The sequence below is a fragment of the Leucoraja erinacea genome, chromosome 14 (assembly GCF_028641065.1).
Source record: "Leucoraja erinacea ecotype New England chromosome 14, Leri_hhj_1, whole genome shotgun sequence".
Classification (NCBI taxonomy): domain Eukaryota; kingdom Metazoa; phylum Chordata; class Chondrichthyes; order Rajiformes; family Rajidae; genus Leucoraja; species Leucoraja erinaceus.
Window position 1 is genome coordinate 52,515,409 of NC_073390.1, and position 26,167 is coordinate 52,541,575.

Sequence of the window (26,167 nt, forward strand, 5' to 3'; positions counted from 1 at the left end):
TCCCCATATCCCCTGACTCCGCTATCTTTAAGGAAGCATTTAGGAATAGGGGATTATTGTTGCCTAATCCTTATTGAGATGGAAATGTTATTTACCGCAGGCCTGACCATGCTTAATATTGACTGAGAGGAACAAGGAACTGCAGATGATGGTTCACATAAAAAGACACAAAGTGCCGGAGTAACTCAACCAGTCAGGCAGCATCTCTGGAGAAGGTGGATAGGTGACATTTCGAGTCAGGATCCGATCTATCTGAAGAAAGATCCCAACCCAAAACAATCACCTACCCATGTTCTCCACAGATGCTGCCTGATCCGTTGAGTTTCTACAGCATTTTGTACCTTAATGTCGCTACATGCAGGTAAGCCTGTTTGCTGAGGAGCTGTAAAAGTGAGTGGAGCAAACGTCGCCATGTCTGACATTATGATGGAAGGATTTAATGTTTAAGAAGGAACTGCAGATGCTGGAAAATTGAAGGTAGACAAAAGTGCTGGAGAAACTCAGCGGGTGCAGCAGAATCTGTGGAGCGAAGGAAATAGGCAACGTTTCGGGCCAAAACCCTTCTTCACACTGATGTAGGATGGGAGGGGGGGGTGGGATGGGGAGAAGAAAGGAAAAAGGAAAAAGGAAGAGGAGGAGCCCGAGGGCCGAGGGGGAGCTAAGAAGGGGAGGAGACAGCAAGAGCTACCAGAAATTGGTGAATTCAATGTTTATGCCACTAGGGTGCAGACTGCCCAAGCGGAATATGAGGTGCTGTTCCTCCAATTTGCGGTGGTGCTCACTCTGGCCATGGAGGAGGCCCAGGACAGAGAGGTCGGATTTGGAATGGGAGGGGGAGTTGAAGTGCTGAGCCACCGGGAGATCAGGTTGGTTAATGCGGACCGAGCGGAGGTGTTCGGCGAAACGATCGCCAGCCTACGCTTGGTCTCATGATGGAAGGATGATAATTGAACAACCAGTTGAAGATTTCTGGGGAAGGACAATAACCTGACGGACTCCAGCAGTGATATCCTGAAGTGAAATAATTGTTCACCAACAAGACAGCCATCCACCTAGATTTGGAGGGGTTACAGCAGCAATGCATCAGGGATCAGAGGGTTAAATTAAGAAAACTTAAACTAATGGTATATGAACCTTTGAAGTTACAGAGACAGGGGAGCCTATAGCTTATGCATTGGTGGGTGATATGAAGAATTTCCTAATAAAACTTCCAAAGTCCCCAGTTTGTGCCTCTTATCCATGTGATCCTCTCCGCCATTCAATGACCAAGTCTGAGACACTAAACATGTTTGGTGCTCAGGTAAAAATGTATATCTTGCATTAAATAGATTTGGTATTAAAAATATTGGAGGTTTAATTTAGAAAGAAAAATCACAAAGTAGGCATTGAATCTCATTCAACTGTTAGCAGTTAAATATGTATCCACTAGATGGAGCACAGGACAACCTTGTTGAAATATGTTTAAGAAGGAACTGCAGATGCTGGAAAATCGAAGGTACACAAAAAATGCTGGAGGAACTCAGCGGGTGCAGCAGCATCTATGGAACAAAGGAAATAGGCAACGTTTCGGGCGGAAACCCGAGGGTTTTGGCCCGAAACGTTGCCTATTTCCTTCCGGGTTTCGGCCCGAAACGTTGCCTATTTCCTTCGCTCCATAGATGCTGCTGCACCTGCTGAGTTTCTCCAGCAATTTTGTGTACCTTCGATTTTCCAGCATCTGCAGTTCCCTCTTGAACACAACAATGAGTACACAGACCCATGCAATTCTAGCAACTATGCAAGACATGATGGATATTTGTTTGGCACAACACGTCCATAGTCTACAGGGGCAGCACAGTGGCACAGCTATGGAGCTGCTTCTTCACAGCACCAGAGATCCTGGTTCAATCCTGACTGCGGGTGCTGTCTGTTTTGAATTTTGTACGCTCTCCCCGTGACTGCGCGGGTTTTCTCCGGGTGCTCCGGCTTCGTCCCACATTCCCAAGACACGCAGGTTTGTAGGTTAATTGTCTTCTGTAAATTGCCTCTAGTATGTAGGATGCGAATGTGAGATGAGGTAGGACTAGTGTATGGGGAATCGCTGGCTGGCATGGACATGATGGGAAGAAGGGCCTGTTTCCATGTTGTATCTCCACACTAAACGAATAGCATCAGCAATACATTCCAAACATAGAAACATAGAAATGAGGTGCAGGAGTAGGCCATTCGGCCCTTCGAGCCTGCACTGACATTCAATATGATCATGGCTGATCATCCAACTCAGTATCCCGTACCTGCATTCTCTCCATACCCCCTGATCCCCTTAGCCACAAGGGCCACATCTAACTCCCTCTTAAATATAGCCAATGAACTGGCCTCGACTACCCTCTGTGGCAGAGAGTTCCAGAGATTCACCACTCTCTGTGTGAAAAAAGTTCTTCTCATCTCGGTTTTAAAGGATTTCCCCCTTATCCTTAAGCTGTGACCCCTTGTCCTGGGCTTCCCCAACATCGGGAGCAATCTTCCTGCATCTAATGGGCACAGCTAGTAGGAGTGAATTTGCACAAATTCAATGATAGTGCAAAATGTTTTGCGATTCTAACATGAAGGAGAATAAGGTTCCATCTTCAGGAATCCTCAAAAACATTTTAAATGATGTTGATAAATTTACATATTTGTATTAAATATAGTGAAGTGCCCAGAAAGAGTTGTTACTTCAGTTTAGTTTAAACCTGCAGTATGGGGACAGGCTCTTTGGCCTACATAGTCCATGCCAACCATTGATCACCAATCAACACTGGTTCTACTGTGCGTTGCCCTATTCGCAATACATTAGCAATAATTTACAGAGGCCAATTAACCTGCAAACGCCACAGGTCTTTGGAATGTGGGAGGAAACTGGAGCACTCGGGGAAAAAAACCCACGTGGTCACAGGAAGATCGTGCAAACTCCACACAGATAGCACCCGGGTTCAGGGTCGAACCCTGGTCTCTTGCGCTTTGAGGCAGTGGTTCTACCTCCATGGATTGTCACCTTGTCGTGGTGGAGAAGCTTGTGTGGTCCTGAGTGCAATGCCGTCTGGAGCTACGCTCCTGGTAGGGCCACCCATGGCGGTAAGGTCGAGGGGGAGGTCCCTGACAAAGAGCGATCCAACCAAGACCTCAACGGTGGACCAGGCGGAGAATGATGGCTGACTTAAGTCGAGTGGGAAGGCGGATGAAGGCTGCAGCAGGAAAGGGTCTCCGGTCGTCTTGGACTCCATGCCACTGGATCCTGACCCAGATCTGTCAAGAACCGTGTGGTGGCTGTCTGTGCACCAGTCTCCCCACGTTAAACAAAGTCACGCACAGGAGTCCTCCCAAACGAGGACAGTCATACTCGTTTCGACTGACCGCCGATGATGACCACTGTGCAAAATAATATAATTATTTGATATCATATTTTGTCTTTACAGGGCAAAATATGATATCCAACCCAATCAAGATATATTAGTGCAGGTGACCTAAATTTGGTTCAGGTAATAAAATACAAGGAAGGATGTAAAGGAGAGAGGTTCAGGGGTCAAGGTAAACATCCGACTTTCAGGCTAAACAGTTAATATAACACCAGTCATTACACCCAAGCCATTGACACAGTTTTTGCAGCTCAAATGTAAATATGGTTGCAAAATTGATAATACTAACTCCTTTTCCTGCTTTCCGAATGGTTTGGTACTTAGTCACGTTCTTCGTTGACTTTTGTTTCTTCACTTTGTCCATCACTCCATATACTGCAAAGCAGAGTCTAGACATTCTTGGCAGGTCGCAGATGTTAATTTCAAAGTCCAGGGTCTCGTTCCAGACGAGATCATTTTTTCCAGAGACCTCGCTGCTTACAGCAGGTTCACACAGGAGCTCAGTTCCATGGAAAATGCCGGCCCTGATTTGAACCTACGGGAATGGGAAACAGATGGATCAAAGCAAGGCTGAGGCAAGATGCAAGTAGCTGCCTCAGAATGGATACAATGCAATTTCATGAAGGGATTTCATGCATCTGCTATTACAGATACGACCACCTGTATCTTATCCGTGGCCAAGAGTTGCACTTGCAATAACCTTACTTCGCAAGAGGGCATTGCAGAGGTTAAAAAAAACGGCAAATGAAGAACAAAACAATATCAAAATGCCAACAATATCCAAATGTGTGGCCTGCAGGATCCAGAATTAACCATGAAATGATTCTTTATTGTCATTGTCAGTGTACAGTACAGAGACAACAAAATGCATTTTTAGCATCTTTGACAAGGGCGTCGCGGTGTGCCCCGCGGCCGTAACATTCCATTACAGCAAAGGTGGGTGAATCTTGCCCAACGAAAACTGACAGTTTGAATTGAACCGGCTACCTTCCGGTTGCCAGCCAAACTCTTAGCCCATTGCGCTATCTGTCGTTCCATGGAAACCTGGTTTGAATTATGTAAATTTAAAAACACCTCCTCCTGCACCTATTTTCTATGTTTCTATAGGGGCTAGTGGAATCAAGGGATATGGGGAGAAGGCAGGCACAGGTTATTGATAGGGGGCGATCAGCCATGATCACAATGAATGGCGGTGCTGGCTCGAAGGGCCGAATGGCCTCCTCCTGCACCTCTTTTCCATGTTTCTATGTTTCTATGTAATTGCAGGTGCTCTAAATTCTCGTCCGTCAGAGGAAAAGCACTTCTTCAAAGCAGGTGTACGTTGAGGAGATTTTGTAGTGGAGCAGACAAAATGTGTAGGAAGGAACTGCAGATACTGGTAACACAAGATCACTGTGTTTTATTCAACAAAGTATGTGGGGGGTGAAATTATTTCTGTTGATTCAGGACATAGGGTTTGAAATTCTATTCTGTATTCACGACAATTTGTTCGATGGGACCAAATCTGGAGCCTAAGCTCTCAAATAGATGTTATCCAACCCAAAATAGTTTCACTGCAGCGTTCATTCACCAGTTCTTTCACATCCAGGGGTAAGTCACTGATACTGGGCCCTTCTTGACCTCGATTCTCTTTCCACAACTACCATATGTTAAGAGCATTTGCTCCTGAAGAACCTGCTATGTTAATACTTTTTTGCATATCTTTCATTCATTTGTTCTCGATCTCTCTACCTCACCATAGAAACATAGAAAATAAGTGCAGGAGTAGAGGCCATTCGGCCCTTCGAGCCTGCACCGCCATTCAATATGATCATTGCTGATCATCCAACTCAGTATCCAGTACCTGCCTTCTCTCCATACCCCCTGATCCCTTTAGCCCCAAGGGCCACATCTAACTCCCTCTTAAATATAGCCAATGAACTGTGGCCTCAACTGCCTTCTGTGGCAGAGAATTCCAGAGATTCACCACCTCTCTGTGTGAAAAATATTTTCCTCATCTCGGTCCTAAAAGATTCCCCCTTATCCTTAAACTATGACCCCTTGTTCTGGACTTCCCCAACATCGGGAACAATCTTCCTGCATCTAGCCTGTCCAACCCCTTAGGAATATTGTAAGTTTCTATAAGATCCCCCCTCAATTCAATGTGATCATGGCTGATCATCCCCAATCAGTACCCCGTTCTTGCCTTCTCCCCATATCCCCTGACTCCGCTATTTTTAAGAGCAATATCTAACTCTCTCTTGAAAGCATCCAGAGAACCTGCCTCCACTGCCCTCTGAGGCAGAGAATTCCACAGACTCTTGTCCACAATACTCTTGGTCATAATGAGTAATTAAAAGCAACACATTGCTGGAGGAACACAGCAGGTCAGGTGGCCTACGTTGAGTTATTCCACTACAAATAGAGTCAGACAGAATGGAAACAGGCCATTTGGCCCAACTCACCCATGCCAACCTAGATTTTTTTTTTTTTTTTTTTAATTTCAAAATAGACTTTATTCAATTGATAAATATATACAATTCCTGAACCATTCAAACAAACAAGATTCATCCGACATTTTCGGAGACTATACATATTTTTCCAGTACAATTTTTTACATTTGTCAAATTTCACCAAACAGTCCCCCACCCGTGCCACTCTGTGGCCCCTGTCCAAGTAATAAATATATACAATGTTTACACAGTGCGAAAATTCCATCTGACATTTTCATTTCCACAAAAATGTCCCCCACCCGTGCCACTGATGTGGCCCCCTGGCGCCATGCCAACCTAGATGCCTAATCTAAGGTAGTCCTAAATCCTTGCCATAGGTCTATACCCTCTAAACCTTTCCCATCCACACACTTGTCTAAATGTCTTTTAAATCTTGTTGTTGTACCTGTCTCAACTACTTCCTTTGGCAGCTAGTTCAAAATACCCAGCACCTTGTGCGTGAAGTTTTACAACACAGAAATGACCATGTCTGTGTCTATTTTTTTTTTGCCCATCTATCCTGATCTCATTTGTCTGCATTAATTAGGACTGCATTATTCTAATTCCATGGTTTAATGGGTTTTAAACATATTGATTGTATCCAATTCAACAACCCCCTCTGGCCACATGTTTCATTTACCAACGACTGTAACACAAATATATCCTTTATATTACATTTCAAACGCCTTCAAATATCTCACCTAAGTCTGAAGAAGGGTTTCGGCCCGAAACGTTGCCTATTTCCTTCGCTCCATAGATGCTGCTGCACCCGCTGAGTTTCTCCAGCTTTTCTGTGTAACCTTCTCACCTATGCCTTGTTGTGTTTGATATGCTTACAACGAGGAAGGGAATTGAACCATCTACCTTATTTATGCCTTTCATAAACTTACATACTTCTATCAGTTCACCCCTCAACCTCGCTCATTCCAGGGAAGACAAGCCCTGCTGATCCAAACTCCCCCCTTAATTAAAGTTCTCTAATCCAGGTAACATAGAAACATAGACAATAGGTGCAGGAGTAGGCCATTCGGCCCTTCGAGCCTGCACCACCATTCAATACGATCATGGCTGATCATCCAGCGAATAATCCTAGCTAATCTCCTCTTCGCTGCAACCGGTGCAATCACATCCTTTCCACGGTTTGGCAACCAGAAATGCACACAGTCTAACAAGTGCTTTGTAAAGTTGCAACAGATATTTTCAAGGCGGAGATAGATAGATTAGTACGGGTGTCAGAGGTAATGGGGGGAAGGCAGGAGAATTGGGGTAGGAGGGAGAGATAGATCAGCCATGATTGAATGGCGGAGTAGATTTGATGGGCCGAATGGCCTAATTTTACTCCTATTCCTTATGCCCTTATAACATCCTGACTTTCCCATGCTACGCTCCGATTTATGATGACAATATGCCTTTTTCACCAACTTATCAAACTGTGCGGCCACTTTTGGGGAATTCTGGACATGGACACCAAGGTCTCTCGGTGCATCAACTAGCATTTGAGCCAATTATTCACTAATACACAACGTTTCGGGTCGAAACCCTTCTTCAGACGTTTTGACCCGAAATGCTGCCTATTTCCTTCGCTCCATGGATGCTGCTGCACCTGCTGAGTTTGTCTACCTTCGATTTTCCAGCATCTGCAGTTCCTTCTTAAACATTATTCACTAATACTGTGTTTTGTGAATTTGTTAGCCGACAAAGTTTGACCTTATGTCAAACCTGCCTTGAATAAATGTTCAGATGCTTGCATCAGCCTGGGAGTATCTGAGAATATGCACCAAAGATGGATTTATGCCTCTTTGTGGCTCCACTGGACAAAGTGGAGCAAGAGTCATCAGTAATGACTGGAGCTGAGAGGAAGAGGAGGGAGAAGCAGAGAAGGCAGCTCCAGAGAGCGACAAATTAACGCTACTACACTGTGGTTGACCTACTCACTCCCCTCTCCTGGAATGTTACACCAAATCCCACTGCACTGGCACGTCTTAATACATCATTCATTGAGCCTTCATTCCCTCACTGGAGATCATTAACCTGGGTCTGGCATCAGAAACAATCACCAATCTATCAGTTATCAGCCAGTCTGAAGAAGGGTCTCGACCCGAAACATCACCCATTCCCTCTCTCCAGAGATGCTGCCTGTCCCGCTGAGTTACTCCAGCATTTTGTATCAGCCATCAAGTTACAAAATAAATCTGACTGCATCTGCTGATGGCAGGACTACATCGTTCAATCCCAGAAATCAAAAACTTGCTGTCAAATTTTCCCCACAGTTGAAATAAACAGTTTAAGGAGCGAGTCCTGACCTCATGGCCGTCCCACATACTATCTTTGATCCTGCCCTAAACGTTATTCCCTTTATCCTGTATCTGTACACTTGATTGTAATCATGTATAGTCTTTCCGTTGACTGGATAGTTCGCAACTAAAAGGCGTTTCATGTACCTTGGTACACGTGACAATAAACTAAACTAAACTAATACCACAATAGTTCTCACATTAAAAATGATGGGAATGTTCATTAAACACCCACTAAACATATCCCACAAATAGAAGACCTCACCATTATCATTAAACAAATTAACTTTTATGTAGAAGAATAACGTTTCATGTAGTCAGAAATTAATCATTATTTGAGACAAAACCGTTTTAACTTCCTGGTTCTTTTATATCTATCTTAGTGGCATGTTTCCTTCCCTTTACCACTTAATTCAACAAGGGATTAAACAATCAAGCTTTCTGGTTTTGACCTTTGTCCCAGTAAATGATATCAGTCGGATTGGTTAAAGAAATGATTGATTTTTTTCACCCAGGAGTCAGAATTGCTAAAAAGGCACTGCGCTCAAATGGATCTCAAATTACTATGAGCACCTGCACACAATATCTGCAGGCAGCTGAAAGTATAATGAAAAGCAAGCACCGTTCATTCATTATGTACCACAAATGCCAGCTAACTTCCATTTGAAGAACGCCAGCTAACTTCCATATGAATGGATTCACTAGCAGTGCAGATCACTTTAAACAAGAGTCAACAGACCAATGTGCCAGATTTGACGACGTTATTAACACAATGCCAAATGCAATATTGTCTCGAATTAAATTTCACAACCAACTATATTGCAATCTGAAATAGGGAGGCATAGATAGTTCATAAGTTCTGGGAGCAGAATTAGGCCATTCGGCCCATTGAGTCAACTCTGCCATTCAATCATGACTGATCTATCTCTCCCTCCGAACCCCATTCTCCTGCCTACTCCCCATAACCTCGGACACCCGCACTAATCAAGTGTCTGTCAATGTCCGCCTATTATATTAATTGACTTGGCCTCCACATCCGTCCGTGGTAATGAACTCCACAGATTCACCACCCTCCGACTAAAAATGTAGAAATAAAGTTTAATTTTTGGGAGGGAAAAGAGACCTTAACGGGCCACCTGTTTGCTGTTGTGGGCAAAGTGTCCAAGTGGTGCAACAAGTTGTTACAGAGAAAGGTTGAACAAGTTAGGGCTTTATTCTTTGGAGCGCAGAAGGTTAAGGGGGGACTTGATAGAGGTTTTTAAAATGATGAGAGGGATAGACAGAGTTGACATGGAAAAGCTTTTCCCACTGAGAGTAGGGAAGATTCAAACAAGGGGACATGACTTGAGAATTAAGGGACTGAAGTTTAGGGGTAACATGAGGGGGAACTTCTTTACTCAGAGAGTGGTAGCTGTGTGGAATGAGCTTCCAGTGAAGGTGGTGGAGGCAGGTTCGTTTTTATCATTTAAAAATAAATTGGATAATTATATGGACGGGAAGGGAATGGAGGGTTATGGTCTGAGTGCAGGTATATAGGACGAGGGGAGATTATGTGTTCGGCACGGACTAGAAGGGTCGAGATGGCCTGTTTCCGTGCTGTAATTGTTATATGGTTATATGGTGAGGTATTCCACTCGAAGTTCAGCCATCGTGAGAATCACAAGAGTCCGAATATCAGCAGCAGCCACCTCCCACAGGTTTAGCCACACAGCCACATGTGGGGAAAAAAGCCTGTGGTGAGGGAGGGCAACTGCATTAGCACATCGCAAGCAAAGAGAAAAGAAATCTGAAATTCAAAGCAGAAAAAACTGGGTAAGCTAGCAATGTCTACAGCTAGAGAAATCTCAATAGTTAGGACAAAGAAAAAGGCTCAGAGAGAGACAGGAGAGAGATGAAAATGCAGATCATTTGATACAAGTCACAAGCCCATTGCTACATCCGTCCAGCAGGAAAAAAGCCAATTCACTTGGATTTGAATGCTGCTTATATCGGACTGTAAATGGTGATTAAGCTGCCACATTGCCTCGCTACAAGCATGAAACAAATAATAATGGGGATGCATTGAATACATCTCCTCTGAATGTGAGTATCACCGAGAGCTGCTTTCACACTTCCTGCTGCCCAAATATGCTTTGTGAGGCTTTACGTTGCGATTGTGTCCATGTCCTTAAAACCGACTTTGCATTAGCAATGAGTACGACAATTAAACCCGGGTAACCACTGGTAAAACACGACTCCCCGCCGTAAACAAAGGAGGCACAAAAAGCAAATACAGAGAGCTGATTGTGAACACTGACCATGAGCTACTGTGGCTGTGGCATTCTTTAAAACATTTTATGTTGCTGTGCTCCTGGCACAGATTCCTGCCTGCCTGCCTGTGGACCGAGAAATCAAACCCGACCATTGTAGCCTGATGCTTACGAAGGAACTGTGCAGATGCTGGAAAATACGAAGGTACACAAAAATGCTGGAGAAACTCAGCGGGTGCAGCAGCATCTGTGGAGCGAAGGAAATAGGCAACGTTTCAGGCCGAAACCCTTGGAATTAGGCAACGTTTCGGGCCGATGCAGAACAATCTTCCTGCATCTAGCCTGTCCAACCCCTTAAGAAACTTACAAAATTCTTAAGGGGTTGGACAGGCTAGATGCAGGAAGATTGCTCCCGACGTTGGGGAAGTCCAGGACAAGGGGTCACAGCTTAAGGATAAGGGGGAAATCCTTTAAAACCGAGATGAGAAGAACTTTTTTCACACAGAGAGTGGTGAATCTCTGGAACTCTCTGCCACAGAGGGTAGTTGAGGCCAGTTCATTGGCTATATTTAAGAGTGAGTTAGATGTGGCCCTTGTGGCTAAGGGGATCAGGGGGTATGGAGAGAAGGCAGGTACGGGATACTGAGTTGGATGATCAGCCATGATCATATTGAATGGCGGTGCAGGCTTGAAGGGCCGAATGGCCTACTCCTGCACCTAATTTCTATGTTTCTATGAAACCCTTGGAAATAGGCAACGTTTCGGGCCGAAACCCTTGGAAATAGGCAACGTTTCGGGCCGAAACCCTCGGGTTTCGGCCCGAAACGTTGCCTATTTCCTTCGCTCCATAGATGCTGCTGCACCCGCTGAGTTTCTCCAGCATTTTTGTGTACCTTCGTATTTTCCAGCATCTGCAGTTCCTTCGTAAACATGAAGCTACAATGGTCGGGTTTGATTTCTCGATCCACGGGCAGGCAGGCATCTTTGTACCATTGCAACCTCATCCTTGCTACCAGGCTGGATGGCTGATTCTCAATGTTGGTTGTGAAATCTCACAATTATCAATAACTAATTGTTGATCAATCATTATTAAATACCAAATAAAGCATAATAAATCCATTATATTAAATTCAGAATACTAATTAAACATACATCATCTTCAGTACCAAAACATCACTTTTAAGTCTACATGCATTATCTCCAGATACTCAAGTGAATAGAGATCCACGAAAAAGTATCAAGTCAACAATCAGTGTACCCATTAGTCATAGGGGCAGAATTAGGCCATTCGGCCCATCGAGTCCACACCACCATTCAATCATGGCTGATCTATCTTTCCCTCTCAACCCCTTTTTCCTGCCTTCGCCCCATGACCTTTGACACCCTTACTAATCAAAATCCCGTCAATCTCCGCTTCCAAAATACCTATTGACTTGGTCTCCACAGTCATCTGTGGCAATGAATTCCACCACCCTCTGACTCAATAAATTCCACCTTTTCCATGGCCTAGGCATGTCTTTTTATTCTGAGGCTGTGCCCTCTGGTCCTAGACTCTCCCACTAGTGGAAACATCTTTTCCACATCCACTCTATCCAGGCCTTTTATTTGATTCGGTAAAATTCAATGAGGTCCCCCCTCATCTTTCTATATTCCAGCTAGTACAGACCCAGAGTTGTCTAATGCTCAACGTACAAGTTGCCTCCACTGGGGGGAAAAATAATTCCTTCAAGGAGTTTAAATATAAATAATGTGGTGCACCTGAAAATCTTGTTAACACAGAATAGAGGAATTCTGTGCATATTTCTGGGCGTCTTAATGCAAGTTGGGAATTCCATCACGGTTTAGGACAGAATCTTCATCTGGTCCAGCACAACCTCCCCACTAATCAACCACAACATCTCAATCCCACAACATGTAAAATCCACCCAAGGGAAGATTAATACAGGGATCATTCAAATATAGAAACATAGAAATTAGGTGCAGGAGTAGGCCATTCGGCCCTTCGAGCCTGCACCGCCATTCAAAATGATCATGGCTGATCATCCAACTCAGTATCCCGTACCTGCCTTCTTCCCATACCCCCTGATCCCCTTAGCCACAAGAGCCACATCTAACACCCTCTTAAATATAGCAAATTAACTGTGGCCTCAACTACTTTCTGTTGCAGATAAATCCACAGATTCACCACTCTCTGTGTAAAAAATGATTTTTGCAACTCAGTCCTAAAGGATTTCCCTCTTATCCTTAAAGTGTGACTCCTTGTTCCGGACTTCCCCAACATCGGGAACAATCTTCCTGCATCTAGCCTGTCCAACCCCTTAAGAATTTTGTAAGTTTCTATAAGATCCCCCTCAATCTTCTAAATTCTAGCGTGTACAAGCCGAGTCTATCCAGTCTTTCTTCATATGAAAGTCCTGCCATCCCAGGAATCAGTCTGGTGAACCTTCTCTGTACTCCCTCTATGGCAAGAATGTCTTTCCTCAGATTAGGAGACCAAAACTGTACGCAATACTCCAGGTGTGGTCTCACCAAGACCCTGTACAACTGCAGTAGAAACCTCCTTGCTCCTATACTCAAATCCTTTTGCTATGAATGCTAACATACCATTCGCTTTCTTCACTGCCTGCTGCACCTACATGCCTACATTCAATGACTGGTGGACCATGACACCCAGGTCTCGTTGCATCTCCCCTTTTCCTAATCGGCCACCATCGGTTTAGGGAGTATTAGCTGCAGAGAGAGGTGGGACAGACTGGGATTGTTTTCTCTGGACTGCTGGAGGTTGAGGGGAGACCATATGTAGGGTGGACAGTCAAACCCCCCTCCCCCAACTACTAACATTCCCTTTGATCATGCCAGACAAATGACACTTTAAAAATGTCCAGGATATCCTTGAAGTGTCTTGTCACAAAAGGAGCTGGGAAAGATTGTGTGAAATATTGTGGAAAAAATATGGGATAATGGGGCAATGCTGGAACACTCCCATCGTACACATATATAACACTATCTTGTACATTTAAAATCCACTTTTTTATCATTTAATTTTAAACAGAACAGTCGTACCCACCCGCAAAGCTTCATCTGCATTTACTTTATTCCCTCGGACAAGAACAATCTTGAAAGGAACATTTACATCCCAAATACTATTCGTCATTTGCTGAAAAAGAAGAACATGAAGCAGAAATTAATATCAGCATCCTTTCTATTCAACCTGTAGGTCAAAAAATAAATACTAATTATTCTGACAATTATCAACAGTATCATTTTAAAGTGTTGAACGCAACTTATTAACACGTTGAAAGTTGTAACACTTGAAGCAAGAGTGGCAAGAAGACATTTAAAATAGGGCGAATTAAAAATGTATTACTCAACCATTTCATCTTTTCTGACAATCATGTGAACCCATTTCACTTTAGTACATAGGTATTTTTAAAATCTTCATTCAAAAACTCATGCATATCTAAGATTCTAGACTTGTTTAACAAGTGAGATGTAATGACGTTTTTTTTTCCTGCCTCATGAGCCTCAAATCTAAGGGCACAGCTAAGAATAAGGAAAAGGCTGTTTAAAACTGCAAAGAGAATGAATGTCTTCACTTCAAGGATGGTGAACATTTGGTATTCTTTCCCCCAGGAGCCTGTGCACTGTGGACGCAAGAAACTGCAGGTGCTAGAATCTTGAGCAAAACACAAAGTGCTGGAAGAATTCAGTGGGTCGAGCAGCATCTGTAGAGGGAATGGATAGGTGGCATTTCGAATCAGGACCCTTCTTCAGGGGTGTATATTGTGTTTATTGTAAATGTCCAAAGTAGTATAGATTTGTAGGTTAATTGGCTTGGTACAAATGTAAAATTGTGTCTAGTGTGTGTAGGGTAGCATACTAGCGGGAATCGCTGTAGATAGAAACATAGAAACATAGAAATTAGGTGCAGGAGTAGGCCATTCGGCCCTTCCAGCCTGCACTGCCATTCAATATGATCATGGCTGATCATCCAACTCAGTATCCCGTACCTGCCTTCTCTCCATACCCTCTGATCCCCTTAGCCACAAGGGCCACATCTAACTCCCTCTTAAATATAGCCAATGAACTGTGGCCTCGACTACCCTCTGTGGCAGAGAGTTCCAGAGATTCACTAGATAGTGTGGATCGCTGGTCTGTACGGACTCGGTGGGCCGAAGGGCTTGTTTCCGCACTGTATCTCAAAACTAAACTAAATATCAAAGGAATGACGGATTACTAGGTTTGGGGGGGATATGGAAACAAAGCTGGGAAATGGCACTAGGGTAAAATCAACCTCACTGAATTAAAGGCTTACTCCACTGCTTATTTCATATATATACACTCAACTTCGCAGCACAGCTGGCAAAGTGATTTCCATGACTCTGCTGTTAGCAAGGAAGTCATAAATAATAGTTATGTCTGCAAAAATAAGTTATTTTTAATTGAAACTCAGTTGTATTTCTGCAAAGGGTGCAAGGCGAGGTTGGTGAGATAGATATGCATTAAGTTCTGAAACTTTTGATGCTGCACCAGACTGTGGAATAGATTAATTGTAAACTCAATTTTAAAATCGCCATGACATTTATTTTTAAGTACATAAAGTACATTAAGCATAAAAACTGATAAATTGTATTCAAGGTTACGGTTGGGCAGCTAGTATTTAATTCTGCACACAATGGGACAATGACCTCACTTTATTTATCACAGAATGGAGATCATCTATTTTCAGACATTTCCTTCCACTCATAAACGTATATTCAATCATGCCAATTGTCTATTGTAATAATGGCTTTGACTATCTGTCAGTGAAAACTATAGGCTCACAGTGAAACAAAACTCGGGGGAAAATTCAGCATCTCATTTCATTGCCACATCTTTTGACAAACAAGCATACTAGCCACATCTAGTCACATCGCCAAGGACTGCTCTCACCCCAACCATGGACTGTTTACCCTCCTACCATCCGGGAGGCGCTACAGGTCTCTCCGTTGCCAAACCAGCAGGTCGAGGAACAGCTTCTTCCCGGCGGCTGTCACTCTACTCAACAACGTACCTCGGTGACTGCCAACCACACCACCCCCCCACCCCCCGGACACTTATTATTATTTATTCAAATCATTTGCTATGTCGCTCTTCCAGGGAGATGCTAAATGCATTTCGTTGTCTCTGTACTGTACACTGACAATGACAATTAAAATTGAATCTGAATCTGAATCTGAATAGGGCCAATCCTTTCATGCCCTGATATTGTTCCAATGTACATTACAGCTGTGGGAATGCTTTCAATATTCCACTATTCATTAGTATTCCAATATTCATTAGTAAAGTCAAGATCATCTATTTTAGGAAAGGGACACAAACTGCTGGATTAACTCAAAGTGTCAGGCAGCATCTCTCGTGAACATGGATTTGCGATGATTTGGGTCAGGGCCCTCCTTCAGACTGATTGTGGGGCTGGGTGGGGCTGGGGAGGGGAGTGTGATGGAGCTATAGAGTAGAGTCATACGGAGTGGAAACAGGCCCTTCAGCCCAACTTGCCCATACCGACCAAAATGTCCCAGCTACAGTAGTCCCACCTGCCCGCGTTTGGCCCATATCCCTCCAAACCTGTCCTATCCATGTACCTGTCTAACTATTTCTTAAACATTGGGATAGTCCCTATCTCGACTCCCTCCACTGGTATGTAAGAAGGAACTGCAGATGCTGGAAAATCAAAGGTAGACAAAAGTGTGGGAGAAACTCAGCGCGTGCAGCAGCATCTATGGAGCGAAGGAAATAGGCAACGTTTCGTCCCGAAACGTTGCCTATTTCCTTCACTCCATAGATGCTGCTGCACCCGCTGAGTTTCTCCAGCACTTTTGTCTACCTACCTCCTCTGGTAGCTCACTCCATACACCTACCACCCTTTGTGTGAAAAGTTTACCCCTCAGATTCCTATTAAATATTTTCCCCTTCATCTTAAACCTCGATTCCCCTACTCTGGGCCAGAGACACTGTGCATCATCTACCTGATCTATTCCCTTCATGGTTTTATACACCTCTATAAGTTCACCCATTATCCTCCTGCGCTCCAATGAATAGAGTCCCAGTCTACTCAATCTCCCTCAAGTCAACCACCTCATAAACCTTCTCTGTAGCAGTTCCTTCTTTCTACATCTATTTCAAGAACTTTGGGCAAAGGTTACATATTGGCTCGGACAACAAAGAGAGCTCTCCTTCTCTCCTCAGGAATCCATTATCTCCGGGGCGGGAAAAGGGGCAAATGGATTCAATAGGTTATTTCATAAGTTCCACCTCATGACTGAGCAGCAACCTCTCAGTGTTGCCTTGTCAGCTTATAGTTTGTGCTGCAATCTTCTGACTCTGTGGACGTCAACCAAACCACAAGGTTCACTGAAACAAAGACTAAGTGTGAGGTTGCGGCACATTTACCAGCTCTCCAGTCTACCAAACACTCTTGGTCCTCAATATAACAAAGTGGAATGATCAGCTTCGTACATAACATGGTCAAGATGAGTTCAATAAAAAAAGCTCTATGTCAGCTCACTAACAGCGAGTACTGCACTGAAGCATTAGCTTCCATTTGTTTGTTTCTGTTGTAGTTGATTCATTGGATATCTTTGTTGTTCTGACCCCACAGACACAAACATCTTCAAAGGTAGCGGAGTCAATGGATATGGGGGGGGAAGGCAGGAACGGGATACTGATTGGGGATGAGCAGCCATGATTACAGTGAATGGTGAAGGTCCGAATGGCCTACTCCTACACCTATTGTCTATTGTCCATTGATTCTGAGAGGCGACTTTATTTATCAGAGAGTTAGATAGAGCTCTAGGGGCTAGTGGAATCAAGGGATATGGGGTGAAGGCAGGCAAGGGTTATTGATTGGGGACGATCAGCCATGATCACAATGAATGGCGGTGCTGGCTCGACGGGCCGAATGGCCTCCTCCTGCACCTATTTTCTATGTTTCTAACAATCCTCAAACTCATCCTGAAGAGCGGCATGGTGGCGCAACAGTAGAGTTGCTGCCTTACAGTGCACGGAGACCAGGTTAGACCCTGACTACGGGTGCTGTCTGTACAGAGTTTGCACGTTCTCCCCGTGACTTTTCTCCGAGATCCTCTGTTTCCTCCCACACTCCAATGACGTGCAGTTCTGTAGATTAATTGGCTTGGTATAAGGTAAATTGTCCCTAGTGTGTGTAGGAGAGTATTAGTGGTGCGGGGATCGCTGGCTGGTGCGGACTCGGTGGGCCGAAAAGCCTCTTGTCCTAAACTAAACTTAAAAAACACTAAACTAAACCAATGATATCAAGAGACCAGCAAACCATTTTTCCTCTAGAGATGACTTGACGGCCATCTTGAGTAACATCCACTGGCGTGTCCATTCAGTCCCTGTTTCACACTCTGGTTGCTAGAAATCGGGGTTCTGCATTCCTACCTTGTGGCTTTGGCAGAACGAGCTGCCGGAGGAGATAGTTGAGGCAGGGACTACAGCAACTTTTACGAAACAATTCAATTAGACATTTACATGGATGGAACAGGTTTAGAGGGATATGGGCCAAACACATGCAGGTGGGACTAGTGAAGATGGGACATGTAGGTCAGTGTGGACAAGTTGGGCCGAAGGGCCTGTTTCCACGCTGCATGACTCTATAACACAACGGGAGACCACATCATTTTAAACAGCACATACAAATAAGATATGGCAGCTGCTGCCTGCATTACTTACAGCAATAGTCCGTCTCTTCGGTGGAAGAGGGAGAGGAGCAGAGGATATTTTCCGATGTAAGGCCATGCCGATGGCTGACATTTCTAGATCACACAGCTCTTTGATGGCTCTGCACTCCATCACAGTCAACTGAGGGTGTGTTCCATTTAACACACAGTTCCTGATGTACTGAAAAGTATGAAAATCACAAAGTAAGCAGAAGGGCCTTGCTCAACCCACAGCAAAACCTCGAACCCACATTAGGTCTGTACTCCCCACATTCAACAGGAAAGGCAAAAAGCACAGCACGTCCAGACTTGACGGGGATACAAACAGGTTACAGGATTTTGGCAATGTTAATAAAACAAAACAAATTGCAAGTACAAATTTAAGACGGCATAGTCTTACAGCAAAGGGCAGCACGGTGGAGTTGCTGCCTTACAGCGGTAAAGAACCAGGTTCGATCCAGAACTCGGGTACTGTCTGTATGGAGTTTGTATGTTCTCCCCGTGCAGGCACGGGAATCGCTATCAAAATATGGAGGAGACCGGAGGGGAGATACAATTTATTGGCAGCCGCGCGCACATGCGCACACTCACACACGCGCGAGGCTTCGGAGGCTCAATCCAGCGCTAAATGCAGCTCAACTCCTCCTGTCTCGCCGGTTTAATCTACAGCCCTGCCTGGACTGAACGGGACACTGGGCACTTCTACTGCAGTTGTACAGGGTCTTGGTGAGACCACACCTGGAGTATTGCGTACAGTTTTGGTCTCCAAATCTGAGGAAGGACATTATTGCCATAGAGGGAGTGCAGAGAAGGTTCACCAGACTGATTCCTGGGATGTCCGGACTGTCTTATGAAGAAAGACTGGATAGACTTGGTTTATACTCTCTAGAATTTAGGAGATTGAGAGGGGATCTTATAGAAACTTACAAAATTCTTAAGGGGTTGGACAGGCTAGATGCAGGAACATTGTTCCCGATGTTAGGGAAGTCCAGGACAAGGGGTCACAGCTTAAGGATAAGGGGGAAATCCTTTAAAACCGAGATGAGAAGAACTTTTTTCACACAGAGAGTGGTGAATCTCTGGAACTCTCTGCCACAGAGGGTAGTTGAGGCCAGTTCATTGGCTAAATTTAAGAGGGAGTTAGATGTGGCCCTTGTGGCTAAGGGGATCAGGGGGTATGGAGAGAAGGCAGGTACGGGATACTGAGTTGGATGATCAGCCATGATCATATTGAATGGCGGTGCAGGCTCGAAGGGCCGAATGGCCTACTCCTGCACCTAATTTCTATGTTTCTATGTTTCTATGACACCAGCGCTGCTTCCCCCACTGGGTTTTAAAATCCGGATTACAAAAAATGGGGGGGGGGGGGGAATTGTCCCCCATCCCTCAAAACAGGGGGGGGGGACGTTTCCCACCAGGTCCCCCCGGGATTTCTGCGCCTGTCCCCGTGACCTGCGTGGGTTTTCTCCGGGTGTTCCGGTTTCCTCCCACACTTGTAGGTTTATTGGCCTTGGTAAAAACATTGTACATGGTCCAGAGTGTGTGTAGGATAGTGCTAATGTACGGGGATCGCCGGGCAGCCTGGGTTCGGTGGGACTAAGGGCCTATTTCCACGCTGTATCTCTAAACTAAACTAAACAAAGCTTAGCTTCAAACATTTAAGTATTATTAATTAAATATTTAGGCTTTAGGAATTGGTACAAGTAACAGGGAAATGTTTAATACTCCAAACCCTGGAAAATGCCGCAGTCAATGGAACACATGGGACCTATTATAAAAGGCTTGAGCTATGGAATCTGTGCTATTGAATCTGCGCTTCCAGTATTCTTGCTATTGTTGGCACAATAATCAAAGAAAAGGAATTCCGAACACCTCCAAATCAATATTTTTGTAGGTTTTGAGCTCCTGCTGGGTGTTTATTTAAATGTCGAACAGCTAGACTTACTTATAGCATTTTACAGTCAGCAGATGCGGAGTTTTGCTTTCAGAGGATCAGCACTAAAATTGCCCGATGTACGAAATAAAGACCAAGGAGCAAATGACAAACCCTGGACCTAATACTGAACTAGAAAATAAGTCTATATTATCCACTATCAAATATCATCATCAAACATGCAAGATTGTTTCCCGGGTAGACAAGAGTGCTGGAGAAACTCAGCGGGTGCGGCAGGAACTTCGCTCCACAGATGCTGCCGCACCCGCTGAGTTGCTCCAGCACTTTTGTCTACCTTCGATTTTCCAGCATCTGCAGTTCCTTCTTAAACAAATTGTTTCCCATGTTGGATTGACACTAGAATTTAAAACATTTACATTTTATCTCATCTATTTTTAGCTGCATTAGTTTAATTAGTACGAAGAACAGGCCCTTCAACCCACCGAGTCCGTGCCGACCAGCGATCCCCACACATTGACACGATCCTACACACTAGGGACAATTTACAATCTTTACCGAAGCAAATTAAGCTACAAATCGGTACGTCTTTGGAGTGTGGGAGGAAACCGGGGCACCTGGAGAAAACCTACACGGTCAGGGGGAGAACGTACAAACTCCATACAGACAGCACCTGTAGTCGGGATCGAACCCGGGTCTATGGCGCTGTAAAAGGCAGTAATTCTACTGCAGCACCTCTGTGCCACTCCTTAAGCAAGCTTTACTGAGTTATTACCATTAAACGTGATAAAAAAAGTATTTAAAAGAAAAAAGTTAAAAGATGCACTTTAAAAGCTGTCAGTTACACTGGTTAAATGTCATAAAGATGTACAGTACAGTACAAAAACAGGCCATTCGGCATACCTAGTCCATGCCACCCAAGTTGACATTGGGTTAGTCTCATCTACTTGCATTTGGCAATATCCCTCTAAACAATTCCTATGCATAAATCAGCCCAAATACCTTTCAAAAGTCAAAATGATATCCAATTCTATACTTTCCTTTGGCTCATTCCCGATTGGCTCCGTCCCGGACGGAGGTGGAACGTGTTTCTAGCTTCAGGTTCCTGGGTGTTAACATCTCCGATGACCTCTCTTGGACCCACAATACCTCAACTCTGATCAAGAAGGCTCACCAGCGTCTCTTCTTCCTGAGGAGACTGAAGAAGGTCCATCTGTCTCCTCAGATCCTGGTGAACATTCTACCGCTGCACCATCGAGAGCATCCTTACCAACTGCATCACAGTATGGTATGGCAACTGCTCTGTCTCCGACCGGAAGGCATTGCAGAGGGTGGTGAAAATTTCCCAACGCATCACCGGTTCCTCACTCCCCTCCATTGAGTCTGTCCAAAGCAAGCGCTGTCTGCGGAGGGCGCTCAGCATCGCCAAGGACTGCTCTCACCCCAACCATGGACTGTTTACCCTCCTACCATCCGGGAGGCACTACAGGCCTCTCCGTTGCCGGACCAGCAGGTCCAGGAACAGCTTCTTCCCGGCGGCTGTCACTCTACTCAACAACGTACCTCAGTGACTGCCAATCACCACCCCCCCCCGGACACTCCTCCCACAGGAAAAACACTATGTCTGTATATATGCTAATGTAAATATGTATTCAAATCATATGCTATGTCGCTCTTCCAGGGAGATGCTAAATGTATTTCGTTGTCTCTGTACTGTACACTGACAATGACAATTAAAGTTGAATCTGAATCTGAATCTGATATGGATTGTCCTCTGAATGAAAAGATTGCCTCTTAAATTTCTCCCTTCTCACCTTAAGCCTGTGCCCTCTAGCTTGATAATCCTGTACTCTGGAAAAAAGACTGAGCATTCATCTTTTTTTTTGTTGCATTTAGTAATAACCAAAGGAAAGAGAAGGAAAATGGGCACAATGCCTCTCCCACAAGCCCCTGAACAGTCTCACGAGAACAGAACCCAGAGTCCACGCTCTCATTTGCAACCTGATTAAATCATCATCTCAAAGGGCTTCCTGTTTCTTTTTAAGACGTCAAACACTAAGGCCTGTCATGGGTCTAAAATGCTCAGCGTTGGGGGTGGGTGGGCAAAGAAGAACATGTGGAATATTCATAAGATCATAACTGTGTAGCCCCCGGACATAATGCAAACTCCATTTTCAAGTTCGCTGACGACAGCGCCTTTGTGGGAAGAATTACAGATGGTGATGAGTCGGTGCATAGAAGTAAGATCAACCAATTGACCAAATGGTGCCATCACAACAACCTGGCTCCCAATATCAGCAACACCAAAGAACTGATTGGGGACTTTGGAAGAGGAAGGTTGAGGATCCACAATCATGTTTACATCAGTGGGACAAGAGTGGAGAGAGTCTTAAACTTCAAATTCCTGGGCGTGCACATTTCCCACGATCTTTCCTGGACCCAACACACTGATGCAATCATAAAGAAAGCACAAAGGTAGACAAAATTGCTGGAGAAACTCAGCGGGTGCGGCAGCATCTATGGAGCGAAGGAAATAGGCAACATTTCGGGCCAAAACCCTTCTTCAGACTATGCAGGGTGGCGGGTGGGTGTGGGGGGGGGGGGAAGAAGAAAGGAAGAGGAGGAGCCAGAGGGCTAGAGGGAGTACTGAGAAGGAGAGGAGACAGCAAAGGCTACCGGAGATTGGAGAAGTCAATGTTCATGCCGCTAGGGTGCAGACTGCCCAAGCGGAATATGAGGTGCTGCTCCTCCAGTTTCCGGTGGTGCTCACTCTGGTCATAGAGGAAGCCCAGGACAGAGAGGTCGGATTCGGAACGGGAGGGGGAGTTGAAGTGCTGAGCCACCGGGAGATCAGGTTGGTTAATGCGGACCGAGCGGAGGTGTTGGCCGAAACGATCGCCAAGCCTATTCTTGGTCCCACCCGCACACCCGCTGAGTTGCTCCAGCAATTTTGTCGCTACATCGGTGAGACCTTGGCAATCATTTCGCCGAACACCTCCGTTCAGTGTGGGAGGGAGCGAGGGAGGGAGGGCGGGCAGGCGGGGCAGGGCAACCTTTCAGGCTGATTCTCACTGTATGGCAGAGTCTGCCATACAACTTCTTGCTTGCACTGATGAAACTTCTGTGGCACAGGATTCTGCTGAACTCACAAGATTGTTGCCACTGCAACTCAAAGGCAAAAACCCACTGAACGGCAGCTGAGACAACCCTAGCCTGTTAAATACTAGACCGAGAAGTATAATTACTAAACAATCCCCAGCTGTACAAGTAACATTTGTCAGGCTGTCATATCCAACACTCGTATTGAGTCATAGAGTAATACAGCATAGAAGCAAGTGCTTGGGCCTCGCTTGCCCATGCTGACCAAGATGCCTCATCTACACTAGTCCCACCTGCCTACATTTGGCCCACATCACTCTAAACCTTCCCTAACCATGTACCTGTCCAACATTGTCTAAATGTTGTTATAGTACCTGCCTCAACTCAATCCTCCGACAGTGTGTTCCATAAACTGTGGAAAAGTTACCATTCAGATTCCTATTAAATCTGTCCCCTCTTACATAGAAACATAGAAACATAGAAATTAGGTGCAGGAGTAGAGGCCATTCAGCCCTTCGAGCCTGCACCGCCATTCAATATGATCATGGCTGATCATCCAACTCAGTATCCCGTACCTGCCTTCTCTCCATACCCCCTGATCCCCTTAGCCACAAGGGCCACATCTAACTCCCTCTTAAATATAGGCAATGAACTGGCCGCAACTACCCTCTGTGGCAGAGAGTTCCAGAGATTCACCACTCTCTGTGTGAAAAAAGTTCTCCTCATCTCGGTTTTAAAGGATTTCCCTCTGATCCTTAAGCTGTGACCCCTTGTCCTGGACTTCCCCAACCTTACCTTAAACCTTTGTCCTGTGGTTCATCATTCACCCTCCTCTGGGTAAAATACTCTGTGCATCCACCCTATCTATTTCCCTCATGATCTTATACACCTCCACAGGATCACCCTTCATCCTCCTGTGCTCTAAGGAATAAAGTCCCTGCCAGAAACACCTCCCCTGTAGCTCAAGCCCTCACGTCCAGGAAACATCCTCATTAATCTTCTCTGCATTCTTTCCAGCTGAACATTATCCCTGCTATGACAGGGTACAGGATCCAAAATTGATGCATACACCACAAACGTTAGAACTAGTTTAAATATTGAAGACTTTTAAGAATTGTATTCTCTACTTTCACTTCTGTTCCCCGTCATCATTCAATTTGCATGGTAATTATAGAGGAAGAAACAAAATAACATATCCCAAATATGAGAGGACTTGCTGATTGACCTACCCGGAATTGAATCAGCGGTTCCTCACCAAACAGGTACTCCTGCTTCCCACTCACGCACAGCAGAAAATCTCGCGGATTGAAGTCCTCGTTCTCCTTCCCATGGTTGGTCATCTGTTTCCTGATGGCAAGTTCGTTCAAGCCAAACGGTTTCAAGTCGGGAGATATTTGGAAATTGAAGATATCCTGCAGGAACAGAACAATTTACATTTTCTCGGATGAAGATCTCATTTACTTCGTCAAGTCAAGTCAAGTTTATTTGTCACATACACATACGAGATGTGCAGTGAAATGAAAGTGGCAATGCTCGCGGACTTTTGTGCAAAAGACAAACAACAAAACAACCAAACAAATTATAGACACAATCATATAACCATATAACCATATAAACATATAACAATTACAGCACGGAAACAGGCCATCTTGACCCTTCTAGTCCGTGCCGAACACATAATCTCCCCTAGTCCCATATACCTGCGCTCAGACCATAACCCTCCATTCCCTTCCCATCCATATAACTATCCAATTTATTTTTAAATGAAAAAAACGAACCTGCCCCCACCACCTTCACTGGAAGCTCATTCCACACAGCCACCACTCTCTGAGTAAAGAAGTTCCCCCTCATGTTACCCCTAAACTTCAGTCCCTTAATTCTCATGTCATGTCCCCTTGTTTGAATCTTGCCTACTCTCAGTGGGAAAAGCTTTTCCACGTCAACTCTGTCTATCCCTTTCATCATTTTAAAAAACCTCTATCAAGTCCCCCCTTAACCTTCTGCGCTCCAAAGAATAAAGCCCTAACTTGTTCAACCTTTCTCTGTAACTTAGTTGCTGAAACCCAGGCAACATTCTAGTAAATCTCCTCTGTACTCTCTCTATTTTGTTGACATCCTTCCTATAATTAGGCAACCAAAATTGTACACCATACTCCAGAAATGGCCTCACCAATGCCTTGTACAATTTTAACATTACATCCCAACTTCTATACTCAAATATACACTATATTCTATACTCTATCATAACACACATATTCTTTTACATAATAAATGTTTGGCATAGGCACTCTGGTCATTGTTGGTCGTGAGTTGTGATTTACACACTCAGCCGCTGTGCGGGGATCGCTGGTCGGCACGGACTTGGTGGGTTGAAGGGCCTGTTTTCGTGCTAACTAAACTAATGCAGCTAAAAATAGATGACTTGAAATGTAAATGTTTGAAATCCGAGTGTCAATCCCACATGGGAAACAATTTGTTTAAGAAGGAACAGCAGATGCTGGAAAATCGAAGGTAGACAAGAACGACACAGTGCCTTACAGCGCCAGAGACCCGGGTTCGACCCTCACTATGGGTGCTGCCTGTAGGGAGTTTGCACGATCTCCCCGTGACCTGCCTGGGTTTTCTCCGGGATCTCCAATTTCCTCCTACACTCCAAAGACGTACAGGTTTGCAAGTTAATTGGCTTGGTATAATTGTAAATTGTCCGGAGTGTGCAGGGATCGCTGGTCAGTGTGGACTCGGTGGGCCAAAGCGCCTGTTTCTGCGCTGTAGCTCTAAACTAATCTAAAGTGTGGCCATGGCAACAACACAAAAGTAGGAAGACCCATCTCATTCCATTATCTCCATCCCTCTGTACTGTACGTAGAACAGGCCCTTCAGCCCCAGAGTGCCTGTGCCAAACATGCTGACAAAATAAAACTAATCTCATCTACCAGCAAATGTTCCGTATATCTCCATTCTCTGCATATCGATGTGCCCATCTAAAAGCCTGTTATACACCCCCCCATTATCGTATCTGCCTCCACAACCACCCTTGGCAGCATGTTCCAGGTACCCATCCACCTCAG

The 26,167-nt window shown here is 44.8% G+C and overlaps 1 protein-coding gene across 1 annotated transcript in view; it reads right to left on the minus strand.

The window, feature by feature from the left end:
- Positions 1-26,167, minus strand: part of pik3cb (phosphatidylinositol-4,5-bisphosphate 3-kinase, catalytic subunit beta) — a 279,273-nt gene that overhangs the window by 89,351 nt on the left and 163,755 nt on the right. Inside the window, exons 5-8 of the mRNA XM_055646420.1 lie at positions 24,329-24,511; positions 18,123-18,290; positions 13,456-13,545; positions 3,664-3,909 (exon numbers count right to left, since the gene is read on the minus strand). Coding sequence (XP_055502395.1) covers positions 3,664-3,909; positions 13,456-13,545; positions 18,123-18,290; positions 24,329-24,511 — 687 coding nt within the window. The remainder of the gene's footprint in view (positions 1-3,663; positions 3,910-13,455; positions 13,546-18,122; positions 18,291-24,328; positions 24,512-26,167) is intronic.